Source organism: Bombina bombina, chromosome 1 (assembly GCF_027579735.1).
Source record: "Bombina bombina isolate aBomBom1 chromosome 1, aBomBom1.pri, whole genome shotgun sequence".
NCBI classification, from domain to species: Eukaryota; Metazoa; Chordata; class Amphibia; order Anura; family Bombinatoridae; genus Bombina; species Bombina bombina.
The window spans coordinates 881950776-881973577 of NC_069499.1; the positions used below are offsets into that span (position 1 = coordinate 881950776).

Sequence of the window (22802 nt, forward strand, 5' to 3'; positions counted from 1 at the left end):
GTGTTGGGCTTATTCAGCTTTATATATTTTTTCCTTAAAGGGACACTGTACCCAAAAATTTAATTTCGTGATTCAGATAGAGCATGAAATTTTAAGCAAATTTCGAATTTACTCCTATTATCACATTTTCTTCATTCTCTTGGTATCTTTATTTGAAATGCAAGAATGTAAGTTTAGATGCCGGCCCATTTTTGGTGAACAACCTGGGTTGTCCTTGCTGATTGATGGATAAATTCATCCACCAATAAAAAAGTGCTGTCCAGAGTACTGAAACCAAAAAAAGCTTAGATGCCTTCTTTTTCAAATAATGATAGCAAGAGAACGAAGAAAAATTGATAATAGGAGTAAATTAGAAAGTTGCTTAAAATTGCATGCTCTTTCTGAATTACAAATTAACAAATTAGGGTTCAGTGTCCCTTTAAGCTACCTTCGTATTAATTAACTTCTTATTTTTTAATTGCCACTTTCTCTCATTTGTGGTAATATATCTCAGAAGTGATACAAACCATTATTATAGTTGGTTAAGAAAATTAGTTCTGCAGCTGAGATCATACTTTGTATTTGCTGATTTTTCTTAAAGCCTGACAAATCCACAACAAGAGACTCTCTTTCGTGGTGGATTTCACAGGAACATCCGTTTCAAGGCACTTGCTTCCCGAGACCTTCCTGGGTAATTGTTACTATGGATGCCAGCCTGCCAGGCTGGGGAGCTGTTTGGGGTTCTCTGAGAGCTCAGGGTCTGTGGTCTCTGGAAGAGTCTTCTCTTCCCATAAACATCTTGGATTTGAGAGTGATCTTCAATGCCTTGACAGCTTGGCCTCATTTATCTTTATTCCGGTTTATCAGATTCAGTTGGACAACATCACCTCAGTGGCTTACATCAACCACCAGGGAGGAACTCTGAGTTCCTTGGCCATCAAGGAGGTGACTTGCATTCTGCAGTGGGCAGAAGCTCACGATTGTCTTCTATCTGCCACCCACATTCCAGGAGTGGAGAACTGGGAGGCAGATTTTCTGAGCAGACAGACTTCTCATCCTGGGGAGTGGGCTCTCCATCCAGAGGTGTTCTCCAGGATAACCCTAAGGTGGGGGGTTCCGGAGTTGGATCTGATGGCGCCTCGTCAGAACACCAAGCTTCCAAAGTACGATTCAAAGTCAAGAGATCCTCAGGCCGCCCTGATAGATGCTCTGGCGGTTCCTTGGGATTTCGGTCTAGCATACCTGTTTCCTCCGTTTGCTCTCCTTCCACGAGTCATTGCTCAGATAAAGCAGGAGAGAGCGTCTGTGATTATAATAGCTCCTGCCTGGCCTTGCAGGATCTGGTTTTCAGATCTGGTGAAGATGTCATCTCTTCCACCTTAGAGGTTACTTTTGAGGAAGGACCTTCTAATTCAGGGTCCATTCCTCCATCCAAATCTGGATTCTCTGAAGCTGACTGCTTGGAGATTGAACGCCTAGTCCTGTCTAGACGTGGTTTTTCGGAAGCCATCATTGATACTATGTTTCAAGCTTGTAAACCTGTTACTCGCAGGATCTACAATAAGGTATGGCGTAAATACCTTTTTTGGTGCAAAGCTAAAGGTTTCTCCTGGAGTCGGGTGAGGATTCCCCGAATATTATCGTTTCTTCAGGATGGCCTGAAGAAAGGATTGTCAGTCAGTACTCTAAAGGGTCATATTTCTGCACTGTCTATTCTTTTGCACAAACATCTGGCAGATTTACCAGATGTTCAAGCTTCTGTTCAGGCCCTGGTCAGAATCAGGCTCATGTTTAAACCTGTTGCTCCTCCTTGGAGCCTAAAACCTAGTTCTTAAAGTTTTGCAGCAGGCTCCATTTGAGCCGATGCATGTTGTTGATATAAAGTTGTTATCTTGGAAGGTTTTGTTTCTCCTTGTTATTTCTTCCACTTGCAGAGTTTCTGAGCTTTCAGCTCTGCAGTGTGATTCCCCGTACCATATTTTTCATACTGATAAGGCTATCCTTCGTACTAAATGTGGGGTTTCTCCCTAAGGTGGTGTCGGATCAAAACATTAATCAGGAAATTGTTGTTCCTTCTTTTTGTCCTAATTCTTCTTCTCATAAGGAACGTATTTTGCATAACTTGGATGTTGTGCATGCTCTAAAGTTTTACCTACAAGCTACTAAAGATTTTCGGCAATATTTTGCCCTGTTTCTTGTTTCTCTGGAAAGCGTAAGAGTACTCTTTCCTTCTGGTTAAGAAGTATGATTCGTTTTGCTTATGAGACTGCTGGACAGCAGCCTCCTGAGAGAATTACGGCTCATTCCACTAGGGCTGTCTCCTCTTCTTAGGCTTTCAAAAATGAAGCTTCTGTGGAACATATTTGCAAGGCAGCAACATGGTCCTCTTTGCATACTTTTTCCAAATTCTACAAATTTGATACTTTTGCCTCGGCTGAGGCCTCTTTTGGGAGAAAGATTCTTCAAGTGGTGGTGCCTTCTGTTAAGGCCTTCCTGCCTTGTTCTCCCTCCCTATTCATTCTGTGTCCTCTAGCTTGGGTATTGGTTCCCACTAGTAATTGGAATGACCTTGTGGACTCTCCATGCCATAGAAAAGAAAACAAAATTTATGCTTACCTGAGAAATTTCTTTCCGGGCATGGACCCTGACCTTTTTTTTAATTATAATTCAGCAGTTTTTTTTAGTAAACCTCAGGCATCTTTTAACCCTTGTGTTTCTTCTTTTTTCATTTTCCTTCGGCTAAATGACTGGGGATTATGAATAAGAGAAGTTACACTTTGCTTGGATGCTCTTTGCCTCCTCCTACTGGCCAGGAGTTGAATATCCCACTAAAATGAGCGCAATTGAAGTTAATGCTCGTCGGGTTAGTGGGTCCTCAGAGCTGTTGTTGACTGTTTCGCCTGAACAAAAAGAGTGTTATACTATGTATTTACTGTAAATATTTCACATTCAAATTTTCTGCATTTAGCAGAATATGTTCTAAGTATTTATAAATAATTTTTCCTATATTTATCTGTATATATCTATACCTATATATTATCATCTACATATACACTCACCGGCCACTTTACTAGGTACACCTGTTCAATTGCTTGGTAACACAATTGCTAGTCAGCCAATCACATGGCAGCAACACATTTCAATTCATTTAGGCATCTAGACGTGGTGGAGCGACTCGCTGTAGTTCAAACTGAGCATCAGAATGGGGAAAAAATGATTTTTTAGTGACTTTGAACGTGGCATGTTTGTTGGTGCCAAAGGAGCTGGTCTGAGTATTTCAAAAAATGGTGATCTACTGGGATTTTTAAGCACCACCCTCTCTAGGGTTTACGGAGAATGGTCAGAAAAAGAGAAAATATCCAGTGAGCGGCAGTTGTGTGGACGAAAATGCCTTGTTGATGTCAGAGGTCAGAGGAGAATGGGCAGACTGGTTCGAGATGATAGAAAGGCAACAGTAACTCAAATAACCACTCGTTAAAACCAAGGTATGTAGAATACCATCTCTTAACGCACAACACGTAGAACCTTAAAGCAGATATGCTACAGTAGCAGAAGACCACACTGGGTGCCACTCCTGTCAGCTAAGAATAGGAAACTAAGGCTGCAATTCGCACAGACTCACCAAAATTGGACAATAGAATATTGGAAAAACTTTGCCTGGTCTGATGAGTCTCGATTTCAGCCGCAACATTTAGATGGTAGGGTCAGAATTTGGCGAAACAACATGAAAGCATGGATCCATCCTGCCTTGTATCACTTGTTTAGGCTGGTGATGGTGGTATTATGGTGTGGGGGATATTTTCTTTGCACACTTTGGGCCTCTTAGTACCAATTGAGCATTATTTAAATGCATGGCCTACATGAGTATTGTTGCTCACCATGTCCATCCCTTTATGAATACAGTGTACCCATCTTCTGATGACTACTTCCAGCAGGATAATGCACCATGTCACAGAGCTCAAATCATCTCAAACTGGTTTCTTGAACATGACAATGAGTTCACTGTACTCCAATGGCCTCCACAGTCACCAGATCTCAATCCAATAGAGAACCTTTGGGATGTGGTGGAACGGAAGATTCCCATCATGGATGTGCAGCCAACAAATCTGCAGCAACTGCGTGAGGCTATCATGTCTATATGGACCGAGATCTCTGAGGAATGTTTCCAACACCTTGTTAAATATATGCCACAAAGAATTAAGGCAGTTCTGAAGGCAAAAGGGGGTCCAATCCAACACTAGCGAGGTGTACCTAATAATGTGGCCGGTGAGTGTATATAGGTATAGATATATATTGTACCAAATTAGTATCATATATATATATATATATATACAGTGAATATAAAATGTCAGGTTTCTGTGATGTAAAAAAATTAAAGACAAAGATAAATCATTTCAGAACTTTTTCCACCTTTAATGTGACCTATAGACTACACAACTCTATTGAAAAACAAACTGAAATCTTTAAGGTGTAGGGAAGTAAACAAAAAAAACTAAAATAATGTGGTTGCATAAGTGTGCACACCCTCTTATAACTGGGGATGTAGCTGTGTTCAGAATTAAGCAATCACATTCAAAACCATGTTAAATAAGAGTCATCACACTCCTGCCATAATTTAAAGTGCCTCTGATTAACCCTGAATAAAGTTCAGCTGTTCTAGTAGGTCTTTCCTGACATTTTCTTAGTCGCGTCCTACACAAAAGCCATGGTCCGCAGAGAGCTTCCAAAGCATCAGAGGGATCTCATTGTTAAAAGGTATCAGTCAGGAGAAGGGTACAAAAGAATTTCCAAGGCATTAGATATACCATGGAACACAGTGAAGACAGTCATCATCAAGTGGAGAACATATGGCATAACAGTGACATTACCAAAAACTGGATGTCCCTCCAAAATTTATAAAAAGACGAGAAGAAAACTGGTCTGGGAGGCTACCAAGAGGCCTACAGCAACATTAAAGGAGCTGCAGGAATATCTGGCAAGTACTGGCTGTGTAGTACATGTGACAACAATCTCCCGTATTCTTCATATGTTTGGGCTTTGGGGTGGACGTCAAGACGGAAGCCTTTTCTTACGAAGATAAACATCCAAGCCCAGATAATTTAGCAAAAACACATCTGAAGTCTCCCAAAAGCATGTGAGAAAAGGTGTTATGGTCTGATGAAACCAAGGTTGAACTTTTTGGCAATAATTCCAAAAGATATGTTTGGCGCAAAAACAACACTGCACATCACAAAAAGAACACCATACCCACAGTGAAGCATGGTGGTGGCAGCATTATGCTTTGGGGCTGTTTTTCTTCAGCTGGAACTGGGGCCTTATTCAAGGTAGAGAGAATTATGGACAGTTCCAAATACCAGTCAATATTGGCACAAAACCTTCAGGCTTCTGCTAGAAAGCTGAACATGAAGAGGAACTTCATCTTTCTGCATGACAACGACCCAAAGCATACATCCAAATCAACAAAGGAATGGCTTCATCAGAAGAAGATTAAAGTTTTGGAATGACCCAGCCAGAGCCTAGACCTGAATCCAATTGAAAATCTGTGGGGTGATCTGAAGAGGGCTGTGCACAGGAGATGCCCTCGCAATCTGACAGATTTGGAGTGTTTTTGCAAAGAAGAGTGGGCAAATCTTGCCAAGTCAAAATGTGCCATGCTGATAGACTCATACCCAAAAAGACTGAGTGCTGTAATAAAATCAAAAGTTGCTTCAACAATATTTTTTTTTTATTTTTTTTTACTTCCCTTTACCTAAAAGATTTCAGTTTGTTTTTCAATTGAGTTGCATAGTTTATAGTTCACATAAAAGGTGGAAAAAGTTCTGAAATTATTTATCTTTTTCTCGTTTTTTTACATCACAGAAACCTGCCATTGTAACAGGGGTGTGTAGACTTTTTTTATATCCTTTGTATATGTGTGTGTGTATATATATATATATATATATATATATATATATATATATATATATATATATATATACAGGTGGCCCTCGTTTTACAACGGTTCAATTTACACCGTTTCAGAATAACAACCTTTTTTTCCAGTTATGTGACTGCTATTGAAAAGCATTGAGAAGCAGTGCATTGATTAAAATAGCCAGTAGGTGGAGCTGTCCGCTTGTGTTGCAGCAAAGCCAAGCAAGCTGAAATTAATAAGTTTAACCAGACCTGAGCTATCGAGCAGATTTCAAAGGAACAAGATCTTCCTGTCTATAACCCAGTCCAGATTGGAATGCATAGAAAGAACTGTTTGCATAAAAATGCAAGTAAAGTGTGTGTTGTGTGATTATTTTATTAGGGTTATAATGCTGTTTAGCAAATGTTTTTGTTAATTTAACTTAGTTTAATTATATATTTTGTGTTGTGATTATTTTATTAGGTTTATAATGCTGTTTAGCATTTAAAGTCTTCATTTCAAAGCTTTAAAAATAATGTATTAGGTGTTACTTATGACAAATTTTAGAGGGGCCTGGAACCTAACCCCCTCACTTCCCATTGACTTACATTATAAACTGGGTTTCAATTTACAACAGTTTCGATTTACAACCATTCCTTCTGGAACCTAACCCCGGCGTAAACTGAGGGCCACCTGTATATATGTATATATTTATGAATAAATAGAACATATTCTGCTATGTGAAGAACATTGGCATGTAAAATATTCATATTTTCATGTCAGGTTAGCACATAGAATATGCATTTAGGTTAGCATGTGAGTGGGGTGTTTTTTCCACTTTATTTCTCTATGAACTTCGATGGGGGAATTGGTTATCACGCTATATTGTAGTTTGCCTTTTTGTGCGCATCAGGTTAACGTGCAATCAATAACTTTTTTTACTTTTAACTTGTAATACGAGCATAACCCGATTTTCACAAAAAGTTTACTTCTAGCACAGTTAGAGCGAACGAAAGCGCTTTATAGCACTCCACTCGTAATCTAGCCCTAAATAGGTCCTGGGGTGAATATTATAGATAGATCAAATAGTGTAGAAACAGCATAAGCACTCACATGTCCTTCACAAAAATAATGTTCCAATTTAATCAGAAAATTAGCGTATAATTACACGTTAACGTTTCAGCTTACTTTCTAAACATTTGTTAAGACAAAAAAGTGCCCGATGATTGCTTGATATGTAATTTTGCACTATTTTCTGTCAAGGCCCTTGAGTGCCTATCGTTTTCTATTCAACTTGCTGTATTATTATTTGATAAGAGCACCCATGCAGATGAATTGGAGAGCATATCTATCTATATATCTAGCTATGGAAAAAATATCATTATTTTACTTGTCAGGGGTTAAAAGTCACTAGCCCATAGGGAAAAAAGTTAGTCCACTCGATAGAATTAGTGACATTTTTTTACTCCTCCGCTGCAATTTCTTGTTCAGGACTAGTGAACTACAGGAAATTTAAAGCCCTGAGTATTAATTTCCTCTTCACTGCATATAGGTTTTATAAGGATGGAATCCCATAAGGCTTTGCCTGTCACACCCTAAGCACGTTTTTGATTTGTTGGGTTTGAACCCCACATCTGTCAAGAAAATAACATTTTCTTTCTTGCTATTTTTTTTTAATAAAGAGGATTAAAAATGAAGAAGACACAACACATTTTTTTATTACTGATGCTTAAACAGATAGTGTCACCATATGGTAACATTACTCCTAAGTGCTCTTTGTGTGGCTGAGCACAGATGCAGATTGAATATTTCTGCATACTTTAAGGGCTCTGTGGTCTTGTCAGTGACTCGGTTTCAGATTCCTCTATGTTATACATCTAATTTCCTTTTGCAGTCCCACAAATAGCTAATCCCAAGCCAATTTTTTTTTTCTTTTCTCCACATAGCTAAAACTCTAAATTAAGGCCAGTCCCTTGCTCATCCCACAGACTCTTTTATGTTTCCCAACCGCAGGCTGTGCAAGGCGCCTTTGGTTTCAGCAGCAGCATAACAGCATATGTTCGCCTAATTCCTAAAACATTAGGACAAGTGATCTCTGTGCCACTAAACTCTCAATTCCAAACTCTGCTGATGCTTTAAAGTGCCTGTACCCACTCATGCTTCCAGATTTTTGGACAACTTTAGACTTTCCTTTTTTTTTTTCTTTTTTTCTAAATTGAACACATGACTGTGAAATCCTTTAGAAGTTGTTTTTTTTTTACTTGGAGAAATACAATGTGAAAACTAGTCCTCTTAAATCATGTCAAGATTATTCTAAATGACACTTGACCGCTACAGTGTTGGAATTGTTGCTGCGTCCTTATCTTAATTATTTTTCTACCAAACCTACATACCGGGCAAAAATCCCATATCGTTTAAAAAGTGTACTCCATATGGAATACGTCTTTCATGTTGATTTGCAGAAGAAAAAAAAGAAATCTTTTAAAGGGACAGTCTAGTCAAAATTAAACTATCATGATTCAGATAGAGCATGCAATGTTAAACAACTTTCCAATTTACTTCTGTTATCAGATTTGCTTCGTTCTCTTGTTATTGTTTATTGAAGAGTAAAACTAGGTAGGCTCATAAGAGCTCAGGAGTGTGCACTTGTCTTTAATACTCTATGGCAGCAGTGTTTTGCAACATTGTGTAACAAAGCTACAAATAATGTTGCAAAATACAGCTGAAAAAAAGTACTGAAGACACGTGCACACTCCTGAGCTCTTATGAGACTAACTAGTTTTACTCTTTAATAAAAGATAACAAGTGAACAAATCAAATTTGATAACAAAAGTCAATTGTAAAGTTGGTTAAAATTGCATGCTCAATCCAAATCATTAAAGTTTTTATTTTTGATTTTAATGTGCCTTTTATGAGATGGTTTCATTGTAAATAAAATCGTGTCAATATGACTCGAATTCTGTTATCAGTGTCTACTGTCACACTATTAAATATTAATTAGGTGTTAATACATTTATAAATGCTAGTGTAGATTGTAAGTTATTTGGGGGAGGGCTAGGGTTGCCACCCATCCCTTAAACTACAAAACACTTATAAGTTACACATGCTGCAGGGTATGCAGGGAGGAATATGAATAGTGCTGTCCAGAAACACAATACATGTTCCTCCATGCACACCCTGCAGCATGTGTAACTCATATGTGTCCAGGAAAACATGGCTGAGGTGGCAACCTTAGGGCCCTCCTCTTATTTGTTTTGTTTATTCTGGGGGATTTTAAAATTTGTTTTTATTAAATTTTTACCATTAATCATTGTTATTGTTTTCCCTTACTCATGCACCCAGCGCAGCACTTTATAAACAAGAAGCATATGATGTATCTTTTTTCAAGGAGAGGAATTATTTCTTTAGTTTGAAGACTCACAATTATTTGCATTAAAGGGAAATGAAACCCAACATTTTTCTTTCATGATTCAGAGCATACATTTTTTTAAAAAAAACTTTCAAATTTACTTCTTTTATCAATTTTGCTTCATTCTATTGGCATTCTTACTTGAAGGAGCAGCAATGCACTACTGGGAGCTAGATTTTAAACATCTTTTTAATTTACTTCCATTATCAATTATTTTTTTTTCTTTTGCGGGTAGATTATGAGTTTTGCGCTAAACAGGGTGCGAAACTAACACCAAAAAATTTGCCATATTTCACTCTCCATAGCGCTGCCATTATGAGTTACTAAAAAGCCTCCTTGTGCATGCGATTTGGTGGCGTTAAGCTCCATACCGCACAAAATCCAAGGGCTGATTTGACACACTCTGACGCCTTCCCCCATAGACATCAATACGGAGGGAGTGTAAAAAAAAACACCTAACACCTGAAGTGCGGAATATTATTCTGGGGTTAGTGTTAGGTTTTTGTTCTGTTTTTTTTTTTTGGTTTTTTTTTAATTTTTTTGGGTGGGTTTTTTTTTTTTAGAATAGGGCTTTGGGCTTTTTTAAAAGAGCTGAATGCCCTTTTAAGGGCAATAAAAAAGAGCTGAATGGCCTTTTAAGGGCAATGCCCATACACATCCTCTTTAGGGGCAATGGGTAGCTTAGGTTTTTTTAGAGTTAGTTTTTTTTTTATTTTGGGGGGTTGGTTGGGTGGTGGGTTTTACTGTTGGGGGGACTTTGTATTTTTTTTAAAGGTAAAAGAGCTGTTTAACTTAGGGCAATGCCCTACAAATGGCCCTTTTAACAGCTATTGGTAGTCTATTGTAGGCTAGGCGTGAGCACAATGTTGTCTATACGGCACACGTGAACTACTGCTGTCTAGCTGTGAGATAAGAGGCAGCCTTCAAAGGCTTAGAAATTAGTATATGAGCCTACCTAGTTTTAGCTTTCAACAAAGAATACCAAGAGAACAAAGCAAATTTGATAATAAAAGTTAATTGGAAAGTTGTTTAAAATTGCATGTCCTATCTGAATCATGAAAGTTTAATTCTGACTAGACTGTCCCTTTAAGATTAAACCACATCCATTTCTAAATGAAGATTTATTAGTAAGGAAGCCACCCAAAACACTGAGAAGCCAGATATTTAATCATATCAAATACTTTTATATGTCTGTGCATTTAGTAGAATTTAATGTTCCATAGCTATAAATTTAGGGAACATGACTCCTTTGCTACCTTTAATTTGTCAAGCCCTGTTTAAGATGTAAGAGAGTTGCGTTTCTGTCGTTGATTGAACAATTGTTCTCTGTCTTAGAGATTGTAGAGAATAAAGTGTCATGCAAGGTTGATGATTTAAAGAGATATAAAAGAGACCTTTAAGTGAACAGCAGTGCTATTCATTTAGAACTATTATTTCACAACGCTCTAGTGACGTCAAAAAAGCTAAACTTGCAATATTACTTCCACTTACATAAAGTGTTACCTCTTCAGATGACATATTTCTAATTTGAAATGTGTTTTTAACACAGAAAATTAATTAGATAATAATTATCTATGTTAATTTAGCTTAACATTTTGTTAGATAAATAATGCAGCCTAGAATGGGTTTTCTTGATTTAGTTTTTTTCAATCAAAATGCATTCTCTTGTGTTTCAATAGTTATATAAAACATCCTCCATATAATTATGGTTATTAAGGGGACAGAAAAGTAAAAAATAAATGTAGAGACATCTGCTCTACTATTTGTTTAACCCCCACAAAGGCTTAAACACACAGTAGAAGTGCAGCTCAGGACCTGCAGTGCATTGTATGTCCCGAGAGGAACTTTCCGTTCCTCTATTCAGCAGTTCTAGTTGCACATCTGATGGATTGGATCAGCAACAGGTTCCTCTCGAGACCAGCAGTGTACTACAGGTCCCAAGTGGCACTTCTACTTTGTGTTTAACCCCTTTGCAGGGATTAAACACACAGTAGAGCAGTATCGATAGTTGTAAAACTGCATGTTCCAATGGATAATAGCATTTAATTTGTTGACTGTTATGGCCCTTTAAAGGGACATGAAAACCAAAAACATTTTTTTCGTGATTCAGATATAGTGTTAAATATTTAAAACTCTCCAATGTACTTTTATTACAAAATCTACATTGTTCTCATGGTATCCTTTTGTTGAAAAGCAGGTAGGGAAATGTAGGAACATCCCCATGACTGGAGCAATATAACTACGTTATACTTTTGCAAGAACAGTAGGTGGCAGCTGTAATCCCTGTCATGTACTGCTCTAGCAATGTGCACACTCCCTATCTAGATATCTTTTCAACAAAGAATACAATGAGAACAAACTAAATCTGATAATAGTACATTGAAAAGTTTTCAAGAAATGTTGCTCTGCCTGAATCACAAGATAAATTTGTTGTGTTTCATGTCCCTTTAAACAAAAAATTAATATGATGACTCAGTGGACTATTTTATCATTTTGTTTAATCCTTTGTTTTATCATTTTGTTTAATCCTTTTTTTATGTTCTGAATACGTTTCTTTCTAATGACAGTGAGAGTATACACATTCATTCATTACCTATGGGAAATGCATCGCCTTAGTAAGAGTATTGGTGAAAGTTAGCCTTTGGATGCTTTTCTTTGTATCTCAAGTCCCTGTCGGATGGAGGATTTTACTGCCAGACCTGGAAGTGCTGTGACTGCACCACAGCACTCTAAGGGTAAGTCCCAATTTCCCTCTTATGTGCCTGCCATGGCTTGTTGCTTGTTGTTGTAGGTAATGAAGGAATTTGTGGACTCTCACTGCCATTAGAAAGAAAACATAATTTATGCTTACCTGATAAATTATTTTCTTTCTTGGCAGTGAGAGTCCACAAACCCGCTCTGAACTTATGAAGTGGCGGCAGTCTTGTGGCCTCTATACCCCTTGTATCTCTTTACTTTTCTTTATCTTTGGCTTGAATTACTGGGAGGGTAGAGGAAGTGGAATGAATATTTAATCTTTTGATTGGGGTGTCTTTGCCTCCTTTTGGTGGCCAGGCGATGTATTTCTCATAGGTAATGAATGAAATTGTGGACTCTCACTGCCAAGAAAGAAAAGAATTTGTCAGGTAAGCATAAATTATGTGGGGTTTTTTAATCTTATTTCCAGGGGTGTCTTTCAGTAAAGCAGAGGCAGTTGTCCTCATCAGCCAGGGAGGATTAGTATGAAGTACAATTCCAATAATAGTATTTGTTTAAATTTAACTAGCTTTTACTTAAAGGGACACTAATGCAGTGAAAGATAAGTTTCAACATGGAGGCACCCATGACTAGAGTGAGGCGGGAAATAACTTCAATACTAAGCGTAACCTATCTCTTTTCATGCAAAATTATTTTAACACCTATTAATAGTAGGAATGCACCGAAATTTCGGCCGCAGAAAGTTTAAATGGCATTTTTGGCTATTTCGTTTTTCGTTTTTTTTGCCTGTTATTTTCGGTAAAATTATTGTGTAGCATGTTTCAAATTTGATGCTAGCCTAGAGCTGCTGTTTAAGTTTATTACTTGACTTACTGTTCTGCATATGAGTTTTCTAGGACTATACTTTATTTGGATAATTGGTAAAAAAAAAAAAAGATAAATATGATTCTGTTACATAGAACTAAATGAAGAATAATACAGTATATTGATATTTATAATTGTTTTAAGTAGGGATGCACCAAAATTTTGGTCACAGAAACATTTTGGCCAAAAATGGCATTTTTTTTGCCTGTTTTATTTTTTTCTTGGTTAAATTATTGTGTAGCATATTATTGTTTTAAGATATTTTTGTCCAATTTTAGTGTGTTACTTTCAATAAAAGTGTGGGCTTTTTTATTGGCTCTAATTATGCAAAAAAAATAAACTAAAAAAGATTAATTTGAAAAAATACATTTTCTGTATCAGTTTCGGTTTTTGGCCAAGTGCATCCCGGATTTTCGGATTCGGTTTCGATCCAGAATTTTCATTTCGGTGCATCACTAATTAATAGTGTTCTTTCATTCACATAATATTTTTTTTATTTCCATGTCCCTTTTAAACACGTCAAATCTAAAGTGCAGTCTCTGTTATGTATCAATTACAAATATTTGTAAAAGGTACTTTGAGTCTCAGAGATCAAATACTGACAAAACCACATTTCTGTTAATTGTATGTTGATTTTATAAAGTGCATTATATGAATTATCAATTGCCTAAATTAAGGACACCTTTTATATATGGAAAATAGTGTTTGTTCACATATAAGTTATGAAAGCCTTTGCAGGGTTTGACTTATCTCTCATTTATAACACTTTTTAATAGCGCTTTTGAAGTAAAAAGCGGTAACGAGCAACAGCAGAGACTAAGAGAACAGCAACTGAAGCTTCAGATTGCACAACTAGAAGCCGCAATGAAATCTGACCTAACCGAGAGAAACGAAATGCTTGATCGTATCAGAAGGGAACGAGGTATGTTCCTTAGGCCATTCAAAATATATTCACTGTCTCTTAAATGAGACTTCTTGGTTTAGCTGCAGTTATGATCCCAATGTGAGTTGGATGTTACATTCAAACCTAGAAACTTGTGACAGATATGAACCATAGGACCAACCATTACTGTCCTTGTACACCACCAATCTCATGACTGATGCATTTCTGAAGTATTGATTTGGCCCTGAAATCTTTTCTGTATATGCTAAATATGCTAGCGTTTACTAAATATACAAAAGTTTACTATTCTTTGTTATGCGCATTATAACCAGAAAGGTTGTTTTCCTTACAGTATTTTTGTTTTATTGGGATTTAAATCTTAAAGGGACATGAAAGCCATTTTTTTTCTTTCGTGATTTAGAAAGAGCATGTCATTTTAAACAACTTTCTAATTTACTTCTATTATCTAATTTGCTTCATTCTCTTGATATCACTTGCTGAAAAGCACATCTAGATATGCCCAGTAGCTTCTGATTGGTTGCTGCACCTAGAGGCCTTGTGTGATTGGCTCACACATGTGCATTGCTATTTCTCCAACAAAGGATATCTAAAGAATTGAGCAAATTAGGTAATAGAAGTAAATTGGAAAGTTGTTTAAAATTGCATGCTCTATCTGAATCATGAAAGTTTAATTTTGACTAGACTGTCCCTTTAAGTAATTAAGCAATCAGGACTGAGGTAGGTGAATAATAAGTTCATAGTTGAACCCTCTCTCTATTCCGATTGGTTAAAGGGACATAAAACCCAAATTTTTTCTTTCATTACTCAGATATAATTTAAAAAAGGGTTCGAATTTACTATCACATTTGCGTCATTCTCGTGTTATTCTTTAATGAAGAGCTATCTATATAGGTAGCGTGCACACGTCTGGAGCACTACATGACAGGAAATAGCGCTGCCCTCTAGTGTTCTTGGTAACGTATAACATTGTTGCAGAACTGCTGCCATATAGTGCTGCAGACACACGTGCACACGCCAGAGCTTACCTCCCTGCTTTTCAACAACGGATAACAAGAAAACAAAGACATTTTGATAATAGAAGTAAATTGGTACGTTGTTTAATACTGTATGTTCTGAATCATGGAAGAAAAAGCTTGGGTTTTGTAAAACCCTTTAATCATTTGAATGAAGAATGCCAGCCCTGGCCTTAATCAAGCTCAGTTTTGAGACTGTGTTTTTATATATAACATGATTACCATCAGATAGGCTTAGCATCCAACAGCCAGCATCTAACATCTGGGGTATGTGTGTAGCAAGCAATAAATAGTCATTATTGATAATGGTGGCATTTTTGCACCTTTGTATAAATTCCATATGCACATTTTTTTTTCCTGAGACTTGGGGCAAGATTACATATGCGGCGTCGACCGCAAAAGCTGGCGACGCCGGTTTTTACGCAGTTTTGGTATCACATATTCGGCGCGTATATTTCACCAGTCGCCCGCAATTTTTACTCCCATAAGCTAACATAAAACCGTGTCACAAATCAGTATCACATATTCGACGTAAGGACTTACACGGCAAAAAGGAGAAATTTTACTCCATTTTCACCTCGTCACACATAGGCAGGCTCAGCAAGCCTTGCCCTGAAAATGTGAGCACCGTAACTGCCTGAAAATATTAACTAACACGTAACGCATGCGCAATATTTATCTACCTGTCAACCACAATCCCCCACCACAATAACTAATAAAGTATATCAACCCCTAATCCCCCATTAGCAAACATTGCAATAAACCTAATAAATTTATTAACCCCTAATCCGCCATTAACCCACATCACAATAAACCAAATAAAACTATTAACCCCTAATCCGCCATTAACCCACAACACAATGAACCTAATAAAACTATTAACCCCTAATGCGCCAAACCCCCACAATGCAAATAATTAAGTTACTTATCCACTAACCTAACACCCCCTAAATTAACCCCAATTACCTAAATTAAAAAATACTAAGTTACAATTAAAATAAAAAAGCTAACATTACTTAAAAAAAATAAAAATTAATCTAAGATTACAAAAAATAAAAGTCTAACATTACATAAAATAATAAACCAAATGATCAAAAATTAAAAAATTAAACCTAATCCCTATGAAAATAAAAAGCCCCCCAAAATAAAAACACCCCCTAATCTAATACTAAACTACCAATAGCCCTTAAAAGGGCCTTTTGTAGGGCATTGCCCTAAGTTAAACATCTCTTTTACCTTAAAAAATACTAAATCCCCCCCTCTAACAGTAAAACCCCCATCCACCAAACCCCCCAAAATAAATAAACCTAACACTAAAAAAACCTAAACTACCTATTGCCCCTAAAGGGGCATTTGTATGGGCATTGCCCTTAAAAGGGCATTGAGCTCTTATTTTCTGTAATATTAGACTTTTATTTTTGGTAATTTTAATTTATTTTAATTTAATGTTAGGTTTATTTTTCTAAGTACTGTTAGGATTTTTTTATTTTAATTATAATTTATTATTTTATTATTTAATGTAATTTGGGGTTAATTTAGTGGGTATTAGGTTAGGGGTCTTAGTAATTTAATTAGTTATTTGCGTTGTGTGGGTTTGGCATATTAGGGGTTAATAGGTTAATTAGGGTACTTGCATTGTGTGGGTTTGGCGGATTAGGGGTTAATAGTTTTATTAGGATTATTGCGATATGTGGGTTTGGTGTATAAGGGTTTAATAGAGTTATATGGTTTGTTGCGATGTGGGCTAATGGCAGATTAGGGGTTATTAGTTTTAATAGAGACTTTGAGATGTGGGTTAATGGCGGATTAGGGTTTTTTTTGTGTCAGGTTTATTTTTGGGAGGCAGGTTAGACTTTTACAGGTGGATTTGTTTTTTTTATTTATTTTATTAGTTCATCATTTATTCATTAGTCACTGGCGACTCCAGAAATTTGAATTTACGCTCATTTCTGGACATCACTAATTTATCCGACTTACGGCACTTTATGAACTGCCAGCGCCGTATATGTGATACCCCGATGTGCGAGGGGAAATTACGGGCGGTTTCAACAGTTGCGCTGACGCTTGCGCCGCGTAATCTGGCCCTATATTTTTAGAATGCACAATTTTAGGAATTGTATTTCCAAGGTACGATAAAGGCTTTGAAGAAAATCATCTGCTTGCAAATTAAATGGATGATGATAGGATATTAATTGAATATCAGTACTCATATTTCTAAGTGACAGGCACGATTTTAAGATTGAAGTGGAGACCTTTATTCTTTTACAACCAAGGGCCCAAGTTGTGCAAACAATGTTTCAAATCCACTGTTTTCTGTGCCCGCATAAGTGAATATTTGTTTTGTTTTCATTTTGTTTAAAAGTGAACCTTTGTTTAATTCCTTTATGGCCAGAAACACACATGATAATCAAGGAGTTTGAACCACTGCTGTGTAATATATATATATATATATTGAGAGAGAGAGAAAAGAAGATATGATATCTGCGCTATCCAAATGTCACTCAAGTGCACATGCAAACAGAAACTTAATGTGACTAATAATTTTGAGTGAACATAATGTATTAAAATTCTAATGCAAATTAAGCAAAATCCACAGATATAATAAATCAGAAGATAGGCAGCTGAACCAAAGAGATGTGTGAAGACTCCCAAATTGCCTCCACAAGGAATGTATATAGAAAAGTGTGTGTCTGCGCCTATCTTCTGTGGAAATGTGATGCAAAGATTATGGCGTTGTAACTCCCCTATCCCCAAACACTTACTTTAAGGGACCTCAATCAATATGAGGTAAGTAGTCACCCTTCAAAGTATGAATCCATACAGAGCTGCAAACTCTAGGTCCGTCAGATGCTCAGTCCGTATAACCAGAAGATGAATCAATTGTGCTGTAAACTGAGGCCGTGTATTAAATCCCCATTTCCAGCCGCACCAGTGGCCAGTCCCAACTCTAGAAGAAATCTGGGCGCTTGAATCATTGAAGACCTGTCGCTTACTCCGTCCCTGAAAAATCAGTCAGGGACGGAGTAAGCGGCAGGTCTTCAATTATTCAAGCGCCCAGATTTCTTGAGAGGAGTTGGGACTGGCCACTGGTGGGGCTGGAAGTGTTGGTGCGGTTTTGGGGAAGGATGGTGCTCGGCTGAATGACCAGCTAAATGGAAAGAGACACCAAGCTATACAGTGGGGATTTAATACACGGCCTCAGTTTACAGCACAATTGATTCATCTTCTGGTTATACGGACTGAGCATCTGACGGACCTGGAGTTTGCGGCTCTGTATGGAGTCCTACTTTGAAGGGTGACTACTTACCTCATATTGATTGAGGTCCCTTAAAGTAAGTGTTTGGGGATAGGGGAGTCACACACTTTTATATATATATATATATATATATATATATATATATACACGCAGAAGTGATTTAACCCCTTGATTGCTTAGAACATATTCATTTTTTACTTAAACCATTATTTTATGCAAACACACATACCATTTATTTAACATTTAATTACCTTGAACACATCTTACATCAGTTGTTTAACAGCATAGTTTCCCAAATATGCATGCAAATATAGATTAATTCTTGATTACCAGGAACAAAAACAAGCAATTAATGGGTTAACTCACTGGGTTTATAACACACTTGCAAGAAGTGATTTAACCCCTTGACTACCTAGAATACAAACATATCCTAGTATTGGGCCAGTTCACCGGTATATGGCATGCTGCCTCTCTCCGCAACTCTTTTTTGGAGATCAAGGGAGGTAAAGAAGGAGGAGAAAGTCACTGAGCCTGGCTGCCGTGTAGAGATGTGGCTCCCAGGCAGGCATGACACATTACTGTACAATATAAAGCGAGTTTTGAATGGGACCTTGCAACTTTCTTCAAACCTTTAGTGTATTTTACTGAGTATCAGGGCCTTTTTATTCACATGACGGTGTCCTGGTATCTGGTATTTCTAGAAGTGTGCTATAACATTCCATTGAAAATTCCATCCAAATACTTAATTCTATTTATTATATATATTTCACAGGCTGCACTGTATAAACATTTTTACCAAAATATACCATTTGTGTAATCAAAATAATCAATTCCATTGCAAAGTAGTATTTAACCACACAGTTCATATTCATCTGACATTATTTGAAATGGAGTTGAAAGAAGTAACTTGTTTCTTGCTGTCAATTTGTTTACTTATTTATATATTTTAAGAACAATTTGAGAAGCTTGATGGAGAGAACAGGACTCTTCAGTTACGGTGTTTGGAGCAAAAGCAGCAGTTGGACGAATTGCAGAACAAGTTCAAGTTCTTCACTAAGGTAATTTATTTTAACATCCCCTTCTTCCTGGTGATAAACTTGTATGAACACAAATTGCTTCTATCTTCATTATCTTTAAAATGAATACAAATATACAAAGAACATTTAGTATTAGACAATGGCTCTAATCACAGAATGGGTTTAGATCTAATGACTGGAGAAATATGTTTCCAGTTCACACATTCACAACCTAATTCAGCTCCTTATGAATTTGATTTACAGCCATACACATGCTTTCTTTTGCCTTAATATCTCTGGTGAGCTAGGCTATTTTCTGCTTCAATAACTTGTGTTTTTAATGCAATATTAAACACTTTGAGATAGTATTATAAAATGATAAATTATATATATATATATATATATATATATAAATCTCTTCAATATACTTTCTTTATTTATTTTGTCCCCTTTCCCTGTAATTCCATTCTGAAATTGTGAGCTGTTCAGTTCCTGTTAGAAATGAAAGTACAGAACACTGTTATATTCCACACAGCCATTGGCTGCGCACTATAGTGACCTATTTATAACTGTCTCTAATTGGCTACAGCAAACTTTACACTTATTTTGTCACTATTTAAACAACTAATGAAGCTTTAAAAAATACATTTACATGTTATTCTCAGACTAATCTTTTCTCTGAAAGCATTTATTTAGGCCTAGATTTAGAGTTTGGCGGTAGCCGTCAAAACCAGCGTTAGAGGCTGGTTTTTACCGCCCGCTGGTATTTGGAGTCAGTCAGGAAAGGGTCTAACGCTCACTTTGCAGCCGCGACTTTTCCATATCGCAGATCCCCCTACGCCAATTGCGTATCCTATCTTTTCAATGGGATCTTTCTAACGCCGGTATTTAGAGTCTTGGCTGAAGTGAGCGTTAGAAATCTAACGACAAAACTCCAGCCGCAGAAAAAAGTCAGTAGTTAAGAGCTTTTTGGGCTAACGCCGGTTTATAAAGCTCTTAACTACTGTGCTCTAAAGTACACTAACACCCATAAACTACCTATGTACCCTTAAACCGAGGCCCCCCCCCACATCGGCACCACTCTATTAAATTTTTTTAACCCCTAATCTGCCGCTCCGTACAACGCCGCCACCTACGTTATCCCTATGTACCCCTAATCTGCTGCCCCTAATACTGCCGACACCTACATAATATTTATTAGCCCCTAATCTGCCGCCCCCAACGTCGCCGCCGCCGCCACCTACCTACACTTATTAACCCCTAATCTGCCGACCGGACCGCACTGCTACTATAATAAATTTATTAACCCCTAATCCGCCTCACTCCCGCCTCAATAACCATATAATAAATAGTATTAAAACCTAATCTGCCCTCCCTAACATCGCCGACACCTAACTTCAAGCATTAACCCCTAATCTGCCGACCAGAGCTCACTGCTACTCTAATAAATTTTTTAAGCCCTAAAGCTAATTCTAACCCTAACCCCTTCCTATTTAAAGCTAAATACTTACCTGTAAAATAAACCCTAATATAGCTACAATATAAATAATAATTATATTGTAGCTATTTTAGGATTAATATTTATTTTATAGGCAACTTTGTATTTATTTTAACCAGGTACAATAGCTATTAAATAGTTAAGAACTATTTAATAGCTACCTAGTTAAAATAATTACAAAATTACCTGTAAAATAAATCCTAACCTAAGTTACAATTAAACCTAACACTACACTATCAATAAATTAATTAAATAAAACACCTACAATTATCTACAATTAAACCTAACACTACACTATCAATAAATTAATTAAATACAATACCTACAAATAAATACAATTAAATAAACTAACTAAAGTACAAAAATAAAAAAGAACTAAGTTACAAAAAATAAAAAAATATTTACAAACATTAGACAAATATTACAACAATTTTAAACTAATTACACCTACTCTAAGCCCCCTAATAAAATAACAAAGACCCCCAAAATAAAAAAATGCCCTACCCTATTCTAAAATTAAAATAGAAAAGCTCTTTTACCTTACCAGCCCTGAAAAGGGCCCTTTGCGGGGCATGCCCCAAAGAATTCAGCTCTTTTGCCTGTAAAAAAAAAAACTTACAATACTCCCCCCCAACATTACAACCCACCACCCACATACCCCTAATCTAACCCAAACCCCCCTTAAATAAACCTAAAACTAAGCCCCTGAAGATCTCCCTACCTTGTCTTCACCACGCCGGGTTCACCGATTGATCCAGAAGAGCTCCTCCGATGTCTTGATCCAAGCCCAAGCGGGGGGCTGAAGATGTCCATGATCCGACTGAAGTCTTCATCCAAGCGGGAGCTGAAGAGGTCCATGATCGGGCTGAAGTCTTCATCCAAGCGGGAGCTGAAGAGGTCCATGATCGGGCTGAAGTCTTCTATCAAGCGGCATCTTCAATCTTCTTTCTTCCGGATCCATGTTCATCCCGCTGACGCGGAACATCCATCTTCACCGACGACTTTCCGACGAATGACGGTTCCTTTAAGGGACGTCATCCAAGATGGCGTCCCTCGAATTCCGATTGGCTGATAGGATACTATCAGCCAATCGGAATTAAGGTAAGAAAATTCTGATTGGCTGATGGAATCAGCCAATCAGAATCAAGTTCAATCCGATTGGCTGATCCGATCAGCCAATCAGATTGAGCTCGCATTCTATTGGCTGATCGGAACAGCCAATAGAATGCGAGCTCAATCTGATTGGCTGATCGGATCAGCCAATCGGATTGAACTTGATTCTGATTGGCTGATGAAATCAGCCAATCAGAATTTTCCTACCTTAATTCCGATTGGCTGATAGAATCCTATCAGCCAATCAGAATTCGAGGGACTCCATCTTGGATGACGTCCCTTAAAGGAACCGTCATTCGTCGGGAAGTCGTCGGTGAAGATGGATGTTCCGCGTCGGCGGGATGAACATGGATCCGGAAGAAAGAAGATTGAAGATGCCGCTTGATAGAAGACTTCAGCCGGATCATGGACCTCTTCAGCTCCCGCTTGGATGAAGACTTCAGCCGGATCATGGACATCTTCAGCCCCCGCTTGGGCTTGGATCAAGACATCGGAGGGTCTTCTGGATCGATCGGTGAACCCGGCGTGGTGAAGATAAGGTAGGAAGATCTTCAGGGGCTTAGTGTTAGGTTTATTTAAGGGGGGTTTGGGTTAGATTAGGGGTATATGGGTGGTGGGTTGTAATGTTGGGGGGGGGTATTCTATTTTTTTTTTACAGGCAAAAGAGCTGAATTCTTTGGAGCATGCCCTGCAAAGGGCCCTTTTAAGGGCTGATAAGGTAAAAGAGCTTTTCTATTTTAATTTTAGAATAGGGTAGGGCATTTTTTTATTTTGGGGGTCTTTCTTATTTTATTAGGGGGCTTAGAGTAGGTGTAATTAGTTTAACATTGTTGTAATATTTTTCTAATGTTTGTAAATATTTTTTTATTTTTTGTAACTTAGTTCTTTTTTATTTTTTGTACTTTAGTTAGTTTATTTCATTGTATTTATTTGTAGGTATTGTATTTAATTAATTTATTGATAGTGTAGTGTTAGGTTTAATTGTAGATATTTTATTTAATTTATTTATTGATAGTGTAGTGTTAGGTTTAATTGTAACTTAGGTTAGGATTTATTTTACAGGTAATTTTGTAATTATTTTAACTAGGTAACTATTAAATAGTTATTAACTATTTAATAGCTATTGTACCTGGTTAAAATAATTACAAAGTTGCCTGTAA

At 37.1% G+C, this 22802-nt stretch overlaps 1 protein-coding gene across 1 annotated transcript in view; it reads left to right on the forward strand.

Moving 5' to 3' along the window:
- The window catches only part of RPGRIP1L (RPGRIP1 like), a 440055-nt gene that overhangs the window by 196551 nt on the left and 220702 nt on the right, over positions 1-22802 (forward strand). The window contains exons 13-14 of the mRNA XM_053715755.1: positions 13619-13764; positions 18967-19073. Of these exons, the coding sequence (XP_053571730.1) occupies positions 13619-13764; positions 18967-19073 (253 nt within the window). The remainder of the gene's footprint in view (positions 1-13618; positions 13765-18966; positions 19074-22802) is intronic.